This window comes from Silurus aristotelis (assembly GCF_946808225.1).
Source record: "Silurus aristotelis genome assembly, chromosome: 2".
In the NCBI taxonomy this organism is placed as follows: Eukaryota; Metazoa; Chordata; class Actinopteri; order Siluriformes; family Siluridae; genus Silurus; species Silurus aristotelis.
This window is the reverse complement of record NC_139575.1, coordinates 29,356,451-29,366,439: the sequence shown is the minus strand read 5'-3', so window position 1 is coordinate 29,366,439 and position 9,989 is coordinate 29,356,451. Positions and strand designations below refer to the sequence as shown.

At 37.4% G+C, this 9,989-nt stretch overlaps 1 protein-coding gene across 2 annotated transcripts in view; it reads right to left on the bottom strand.

The window, feature by feature from the left end:
- Positions 1 to 1,415: 1,415 nt before the first annotated feature.
- mtss1 (MTSS I-BAR domain containing 1) overlaps positions 1,416 to 9,989 on the bottom strand; it is a 37,212-nt gene continuing 28,638 nt past the window's right edge. Inside the window, exons 11-15 of one of the 2 annotated variants that reach the window (XM_083532708.1) lie at positions 7,315 to 7,425; positions 6,769 to 6,925; positions 6,442 to 6,468; positions 4,657 to 4,937; positions 1,416 to 4,465 (exon numbers count right to left, since the gene is read on the bottom strand). In XM_083532708.1, coding sequence (XP_083388834.1) covers positions 3,710 to 4,465; positions 4,657 to 4,937; positions 6,442 to 6,468; positions 6,769 to 6,925; positions 7,315 to 7,425 — 1,332 coding nt within the window. In that variant the 3' untranslated portion in view covers positions 1,416 to 3,709. The remainder of the gene's footprint in view (positions 4,466 to 4,656; positions 4,938 to 6,441; positions 6,469 to 6,768; positions 6,926 to 7,314; positions 7,426 to 9,989) is intronic. The other variant, XM_083532709.1, reaches the window with a different exon arrangement.

Below are 9,989 nucleotides of genomic sequence, written 5' to 3'. Positions count from 1 at the left end.
GTGAACTGGGATATTTGTATGCTGTCGTCCCCTCACTTTCACACGTTTACTTAGGTTTGTTAATAGTTGTGTGGTAAGCCGTCTCTTATCCCAAAAATCCCTCATGTCTGTGTTACCTTCTGGCTCTCCATTTTAGTTATGCTGCCCTAGCGGGTTTTGCCGGAGTCCCCAACTGCACAGGGTCCTTAAATTTCATACAATAAGGATACTAAATAATCCATATCCTTCTCTCTCTCTCTAAACATGTTTCTAAAGTTGCAGTGACCTGTTCCTACCCCTCCCCTCGGATCTGCCCACTTTGTCCTGGCCTGTCTCTGGATTGTGTTTTCTTCGTTTGGAGTTGGTGACCAGCTCTTGGAAGAATTGTAGTTGTGCCACACTTTTTTTTGCAGAATTATGGAGGCAATTGTGCTCTTGGAAGTCTTTAGTACGCAGCATTTTTTTTTTTGCAGCCTTTAACAATCCTTGCCCTACAACAATCCTCTCTGAGCTCTGCAGGCAGTTTCTTTGACCTCATGGCTAGCTTTTTGCTCTGATATGCATTGTCAGCTGTAAGGTCTGTAATTTTTATATGTATGCTAGATGCTTTGTAAGATTATTATTTCTTCATAATTTTTTTAAAGATTTAAAAAAAAAGCTGCAATCTAACCTTTATAACCTCCTTCCTGGAAAAAAACCCACTAGCTATTATGTGAGTGGTTTGACTACAGCTTAATTTGATTAAAAGAACTAGATACATTTTTTTAAACTTATTACCAGGACTAGATTGTAAAAAAGCACATGAGGGATCAAACAACAAAAAAGAACAAGCAGAAAAGCTGAGAGCAGTTAGAAGAAATTGTGGGCATGAGAAATAAAAGAAAGGGATGAATGACAAGTCAATGTTGCTTAGAATTTAATATTTTATATTTATCCAGGCTGGATGTTTTTATGGTGGTGTTTTGGTAGGATAGAAATAGGAGAGAGAAGTACCTGATAATGCTAGAGAGATTCATCTTTAAGATAACAAAAAAGGTGTAAGAAAGCAATAATGAAATATGAGAAATGTATACTCATTGGTCTTCTTGTAGTGCATCCTTCTAGTTTTCCAAATTCACCCAAAATTCCAAACACTTGAGGTCAAGGGGCTTCTATTGTTATTTTCATTTAACTTGTCCATGAGTTCTCTTCCGTTAACATGAACTGAGAATACTGGAGAGGCAATTCATCTAAAGTTGCAAGCACTAGTTTATGATCAGTTTAAAATTTTAGCTAACCCTAATGGAAGGGTTACATTCTCAAGGATTTTTTTATAGGTAAAAAAAAATGGAATTAGATGGACAAAATCTCATGTTACTTTTACAGGGTCTGTACTCATTTTAAAAATGCCTGCAAGATACAGATGGCTTCAAAAACATACCAGACATATAAAGATCCGAGGTTAATCACATCTTCCTACTTTCTTTATTCACTTACTAATTTGTCAAGTAATGATAATACAGTGTTGCTAAATAGATGGTCATGTTAGCCCAAAATACAGAAAATGCAGCACAGCATGACAACCGTTCTAAAGCTGTGCCTTTTTCTAGATCATTGGTAACTATAGTCACCAATATATCCCCAATTTGTAAACAATTTTTCTTTTTTCTTTTTTGGCCTTTCACATTTGGGGCATGTTCTGCAAAACAACAAAGATTAAATCATCTGATATAAAACCTGATGCCCTGATACACAAAAAAAAAAAAAAAGTATGTCCTGCATTTATGGGCGCCTAACCACAACCCTTTCCATTTACTACAGCAAAAATATTCTGTAATATGAAACACAGAAATGCTTATGAACTTTTAAAGTAAATTCGTTAAACAGGAAAGGGTTCTCCTGCTCAGACGATAGAATACAAGGGTTGGTTACAAATGTAATGGTCAAGAAAAAAGCAGCAGGGGTCAGGGATACCAAGATAAAAAAATCCCAACGTAACCATTTTTTTTTTTTTTTTTTATAAAGTTTGGCAGAACAAAATTAATATAAAAACAAAACAAAAAAACATATGAGGGACAGTAAACAGGTCAAAATGTATCAAAGTTTTGATAAAACAATCTGATAGAATATAAATGACAAATTACAACCTGTAATTCTGTTATAATGAACATAGTACATGTCAATTTTCAACAATTTACCTGCCTCATTAGGCAATAAGATAGTAAAAAGAACCTCTGGCTATTTGCAATAAAAGAATATAAACCACAATGCAAAATGTTCTAATGAATGCATTTCGCAGATTAAGAATGGCTGATGATTTACGGCTAGAATAAAGGCAACGAAATTACTGTCCCAAAGCCCATGACCAGCATTAGCTTCCTCGATTACACAGGACAGCAAAACAAGTAGAACTATAAATCCCATGTAACCAGTCCAACCAATGAAAAACAAGTCTTCTTTCTTTAAGCTATTTCTTAGAGAAAAGCATCAAGCTGGAGATTTAAAAAAAAAAAAAATCACTTCAAATGATAAAGTTCAAACTACATAAAAATGGCACAGCTTTATCTCAAATGCCAAAGGCAGAATAAGTGAAAACACACAACTATATAGGTAAATTATTTAAGATCCATACATAGCATATCTAAACATCAAATGCTTTTGGAAACTGCAACAATGCAACCTTAGTTTGTTCTTTTATAAGGCAAACAGATTCCAAGATGTGTGCCATAAGAGAAAGCAAATGGCAAGCATTTCTTTTTCATTGCAGAAGCATAAAAGCTGCACATTTAAGCAAGTGGAAAAACAAGGTATTTCAACAATCACCAGCTAAAAAAAAACCCCACAATCACAAATGATGACTGATTTTAGAATATGTAGACATGAACAGTATATTACTCAAGAACTAAATCACCTTTAACAGTTGGCAATGTACAATTTATAGTGTCACTAATTCTGGAACGCTTCAAAACTATATCCTGAATAATGTTTTAAAAAATGTGTATAGGAAACAAAAAAAAAGCATTTAAGAAAATTATATATATATATATATATATATATATATATATATATATATATATATATATATATATATATAAAAATCTTTTTTTTAAATAAAAACTGGAAAATGGAAATTACACAACAGGAATTCTAAAATAAAATTCCTGAATAAAAAATTTCTGAATAAAATTCAGGAATTCTAAAATAAAATTTTCAATAATGTTTGTTGCCATTGTATCCCTTCTAACGGCTAACTTTTCAAAGCTTTGTTGAAGAGAAGTCATAAGAATGTGCAGACTGAATAGATAGCCACAGTGATTAATTACAAGCAATGAAAGAATGGCCATATTCTCCACACACTTATATTTGTACTCCACTCATTCATGTATGGTTTCCAGATTCCAGCCAGGTAATGGCAGTGGAGCAGTCGCTCTCAATTTAAAACTCTACAAAAGTACACAAACTAATAAAATCCAACAATGCTACCTAAAATATTTATTTTCTCTAAATAGATACAGATGCATCTGTGTTTTTATATCTGCAGTAAGAATATAATAAAATTAAGCATGTGAAAGCTGACATTCATATGGACACACCAGTGCCACAAAGTCATCATTATAATTAAGTGAATAAGGTCATCTTTGTGAAAAGAAGACTCTTTAACCCTGATGGGAAGCTTATAAAATGGGAAAAAGGTAAACATGTACAAAGCAGAAAAAAAAGAAATAGTCTAATGCATTTAAAATAATCATCTTCACTCGTGATAGTTGGTAGTGATGAGAGGTGCTGAGCGATCGTTAGTAAACGTGCGTCGGAGTTTCACCCCCCTGCGGATCATGCTTAGCATATCATTGCCGCCACCGACGCGCATCCCATCAGACTCATTTGTATCTTCTAAATGATTCGCAATGTCTGGAACTGGAGCAGATGACCAGCGTTGTAGAACAGGATTCTTTTGAGGTAGTTGGCACTGTTTTTGCTGCTGCTGCTGTAGTTCATGCTGCTGGATCGGATGCTGTTTGGGAAACCGTGGATTCTGAGCTGGTATGTGCTGTGACTGTTGCTGATGCTGCTTGTACTGATATTGATGTGGGTGCTGGTGTTGTGCTTGAATGTACTGTTGATATTGTAACTCCTGTTGTGCTCGATTCAACTGTTGTTGATATTGTACTGGGTGCTCCTGTTTGTTGCACTCTTGGTGATATTGTAGCTGTTTTTGATTGTACTGTTGATAGTCATTGTGTTGTTGGAAATGCCTTGGCTGTTGCTTGCTAGTTTGGTAGATCTGCTCAGTGACGCCTACTGGTGGTTGCCCAGGGAACATCGCATAGTATGGGGTTGGCATTGGACTTATATTATGGGTGGAAGAGCAAAGAGTATGTTTATCATGTGCCAAGTAAGAGCTGACTAGTTGTGCTGATTGAGGGTTCACTTGTGAGCACACTGCCTCCTCGCTACCACTACGACCTGGAACCAAACTTGCTGTTGATGTAGATGGCTTCAGTGGCACCTGTGAAGAGAAATCCAGATCCATTAAATTACAGTCTGGAGGTAAATATCTTTAGATTATCTTTAGATTATTATTTAGAAACACAACGTTTAATGGTTAAGTTACACAAAACCAATAGACTAAAGCAGATTAATGATGTTCAGCAAGCAATAATAATTAGAATATTATACTGTTAGCACTTAGGGAATTACCTGTGGTGTACAAATGGGGATGGGCACTCCTCCACTAATAGTGCCACGACGGAGGGTGGCTTTGCTGGATGGTTTTCGCCGAATGGTGGCTGTGTGGGGTTGCTGTAGCAGTAGTGATTCAGGCTCAGTCAGCAGGCTAACTGTGGATGCTGGTCTTTTGCTCTGGAACAGTTTTCGGTAGTTCTGGCTCAGCTCACTGTTACGTGGAATTGTGCAGGACTTGTCAAAATCAGATGGACTGGGGGTGTCCTCGCCTCCGTGAAGGGAGATATAATCATAGTCTGAGAATGAAGAAGAAAGACAAAAGCAAACAGAAAATGAAAACAGTACAGGTAGGATAAGAAGGGAGCAACATTCTTATTAGTATTATGAACTTAAGATAGTTTATGAGATGATTTGTTTTGGTGTGAAAAATTCTATTTACACTTTAATGTGATCAAATAAAGGCTTTTCTGTAAAACAGTGAGTTTTCTGGGATGTTCAGTGGAATTTAACTGATAGATAAAAAAAAACCTGACATTCACTAAGAGCCTCAATCAGATGCAATATTTCCAGGTCTGAATATGGTGAGATACATAATTTTTGACTGATAAATAAGAAACACATACATGCTTGCAAACAAAAATGGAAACCCACATATGCGCACAATTTTTGTGGTATTTGAATATAAGATACTACTGTTTCTCTGAACAGAAGGATCTTTATCTTACAATATTGGTAAAATTATCTAAAGACCTCCTTTTCTTCTTTTGGTTTCTTCCATTAGGGGTCACCACAACGTCCGTCTCCATACCCCCCTGTCCTCTACATCTGCCTCTTTCAAACCAACTACCTACATGTCTTCTCTCACCACATCCATAAACCTCCTCTTTGGCCTTACTCTTTTCCACCTTCCTCTATCCTCAGCATTCTTCTACCAATATACCCCATGTCCCTCCTTTGCACATGTCCAAACCATCTCAAATCGGTCCTCCCTCACCTTGTCTCCAAAACATTCTACATGCACAGTCCCTCTAATAAACTCATTTCTAATCCTGACCATCGTCATCACTCCTAATGAAAACCTCAACATCTTCAGCTCTGCTACCTCCAGCTCCACCTCCTGTCTTTTACTCAATGCCACTGTCTCTAAACCATACAACATCGCGGGTCTCACCACAGTCCTATAAACGTTCCCTTTCACTCTTACAGATACTCTTCTATCACAAATCACTCCTGCCACTCTTCTCCACCCACTCCACCCTGCCTGCACTCTTTTCTTCACTTCTCTAACACACTCTCCAATTCTTTGCACTGTTGACCCCAGGTACCTAAACTCCTCCACCTTCTCCACCTCTTCTCCCCTGCAACCACACCACTCCACTCCACTGCCCTCCCTCTCATTTACACACAAGTACTCTGTCTTACTCCTACTGACTTTCATTCTCCTTCTCTCCAGCGCATACCTCCACTTCTCCAGGCTCTTCTCAACCTGCTCACTACTCTTACCACAAAATCATCTGCAAACATCATAGTCCATGGAGACTACTGTCTAACCTCGTCCGTCAACCTGTCCATCACCACTGCAAATAAGAAAGGGCTCAGAGACAATCCTTGATGCAATTCAACCGCCACCTTGAACCAGACTGTCGTTCCTACTGCAAACTTCACTGCTGTCACACTGTCCTCATACATGTCCTGCACCACCCTCACATATTTCTCTGACACACCTGACTCCCTCATTAAGTTATCTGATGACCGAAATGAAAAAGTGAAGTAAAACTCAGTCTGTAGTCAGAAACCTACCATATAGAGGAGGTTCTTTCTTTATTGCTGTAAAAGAATAATACAGTGTTTTTATCTGGAAAACAAGAAAGACCTTTTTGGCATACAGTCAGCAGTTTGACAATGTGTACAAGCTGCTACTGATGTGTGTAATCGATTAGACTATAATTTCATGTCAGTGAAATTGCTCTCTATTATATAAGTGAAGTCTTTGTTTAGTTATAAGACAGAATGCAAGGCAAGTTGCTATAAAATCTAAATAGGAATAAATTATGTTTATTACAAAAAACGTGAAAGACAAATGGAACACCTAAGTTTTTAAGTAATCAGGGATGTGTGTGTTTTTACCATGCTGAGAGGGTATTGTATCTTCAGAACAGGATGGTGTTGTTGTCTGGGTACTGTATCCACTGGAGCAGTGCAGAGAATCACGACTAGTGTGGGGAGTCTCCGAGTTAAGAGCACCAGATAACGTCAGAGCTAGTTGCTCTCTGGCTGTCTTCGGCTATATATATATATATATATACATACATATATATATATATATATATATATATATATATATATATATATATATATATATATATATATATATATATATATATATATATATATATATATACACACACACACACATACACACACACACATATACACACACACGAGAGAGAGAGAGAGAGAGAGAGAGAGTGAGAGAGAGAGTGAGAGAGATTGTCACTTAAAAGGTAGCAATTAATATATCCCAACATATGAATTAATTCAAAGCTATCAGTCTTATTCTGATACATGCAAACCATGGCCAGCTTTTCTCATTCACTAATACATTAGCTAATACATTTCCAGCTGCCTTGCAGTGATTTAAAGCTAGATGGTTATTTGCTTGCAAACCGTTACCTTTCCAGATGTGGACTGGGCTCTAGCTCTTTCCCCATAACCACTGTAAACCTGTTGTGGTGGAGGCATAGCTGTGCCATTCTCTGTACCTGGGACTTTGCGACGCTGCTCCTTTAATGCATGAACAGACAAATGACAAAGTCATAATAGCAGAAACTGTACCACCAATGTGGATGGTAGCTATTCTCAGCAATTGTAAAAACTTTGTACACAACCCCATCATTTCTGATAAAACTGCACTTAATACACATTATTTTATTATTCTATGGTATTAACAAAGTATTCATTTATTTTTAAAATGGCTACAAACTTACAAGTTGAAAAAAAGCATTCTACATAAAGCTGGTTTGAGACAATGTACATTGTTAAAAGTGCTATACAAATAAATAAAATAAAAGAAATAAAAATATAAAAACATACAGCAATGTATGGGGAAAAACGTACCTTTTCCCCAATTTTTATATTTTTTTAAAATTACAATTTTAACAGTTACTAGTAAGTGTTTCTGAACAGATAGTTGAACAGACACACATACAAACACATACATACATATACAGTACAGACCAAAAGTTTGGACACACCTCATTCAAAGAGTTTTCTTTATTTTCATGACTATGAAAATTGTAGAGTCACACTGAAGGCATCAAGGGCTATTTGACCAAGAAGGAGAGTGATGGGGTGCTGCACCAGATGACCTGGCCTCCAGTTACCGGACCTGAACCCAATCGAGATGGTTTAGGGGTGAGCTGGACCGCAGAGTGAAGGCAAACAGGCCAACAAGTGGCAAGCATCTCTCGGGGAACTCCTTCAAGACTGCTGAAAGACCATTTCAGGTGACTACCTCTTGAAGCTCATCAAGAGAATGCCAAGAGTGTGCAAAGCAGTAATCAAAGCAAAAGGTGGCTACTTTGAAGAACCTAGAATATGACATTTTTTCAGTTGTTTCACACTTTTTTGTTATGTTTATAATTTCATATATAATTCCACGTGTTAATTCATAGTTTTGATGCCTTCAGTGTGAATCTACAATTTTCATAGTCATGAAAATAAAGAAAACTCTTTGAATGAGAAGGTCCGAACTTTTGGTCTGTACTGTGTATGTATATATATATATATATATATATATATATATATACATTCATTCTCCCTCACTTATCCGTAATTCGGGTCGCGGGGGCAGCAGTCTAAGCAGGCCCCTGACTTCGACTGCTGCCCAATCCTCACAGCACCGTCCCACATATATCTATATATCTATATATATATATATATAGATATATATATATAAAATATAACTGTTATATTGCAGCCATTTGCTAAAATCATTTAAGTTCATTTTTCTTCCTCATTAATGTACACATAGCACCCATATTGACAGAAAAACACAGAACTGTTGACATTTTTGCAGATTTATTAAAAAAGAAAAACGGAAATATCACATGGTCCTAAGTATTCAGACCCGTTTCTGTGACACTCATATATTTAACTCAAGTGCTATCCATTTCTACTGATCATCCTTGAGATGGTTCTACACCTTAATTTGATTCCAGCTGTGTTTGATTATACTGATTGGAAGGAAAGCCACACACCTGTCTATATAAGACCTTACAGATCACAATGCATGTCAGATCAAATAAGAATCATGAGGTCAAAGGAACTGCCTGAAGAGCTCACAGACAGAATTGTGGCAAGGCACAGATCTGGCCACGGTTAAAAAAAAGATTTCTGCTTCACTTAAGGTTCCTAAGAGCACAGTGGCCTCCATAATCCTTAAATGGAAGATGTTTGGGATGACCAGAACCCTTCCTAGAGCTGGCGGTCTGGCCAAACTGAGCTTTAGGGGGAGAAGAGCCCTGGTGAGAAAGGTAAAGAAGAGCCCAAAGATCACTGTGGCTGAGCTCCAGAGATGCAGTCGGGAGATGGGAGAAAGTTGTAGAAAGTCAACCATCACTGCAGCCCTTCACCAGTCGAGGCTTTATGGCAGAGTGGCCCGACGGAAGCCTCAGTGCAAGACACATGAAAGCCCGCATGGAGTAGGCTACAAAACACCTGAAGGACTCCAAGATGGTGAGAAATAAGATTCTCTGGTCTAATGAGAGTTTACCTTCCAACAAGACAAATGACCCTAAGCACACAGCTAAAATAACGAAGGAGTGGCTTCACAACAACTTTGTGACTGTTCTTGAATGGCCCAGCCAGAACCCTGACTTCAACCCAATTGAGTATCTCTGGAGAGACCTAAAATGGCTGTCCACCAACGTTTACCATCCAACCTGGCAGAACTGGAGAGGATCTGCAAGGAGGAATGGCAGAGGATCCCCAAATCCAGGTGTAAAAAACTTGTTGCATCTTTCCCAAAAAGACTCATGGCTGTATTAGATCAAAAGGGGGCTTCTACTAAATACTGAGCAAAGGGTCTGAATATTAAGGACTATGTGATATTTCAGTTTTTCTTTTTTAATAAATCTGCAACAATGTCAACAATTCTGTGTTTTTTTTTGTCAATATGGGATGCTATGTGTACATTAATGAGGAAAAGAAATGAACTTAAATTATTTAACAAATGGCTGCAATATAACAAAGAGTGAAAAATTTAGGGGGGCCTAAATGTATATACTGTGTGTGTGTGTGTGTGTGTGTGTGTGTGTGTGTGTGTACATATGTGTGTGTGTGTGTGT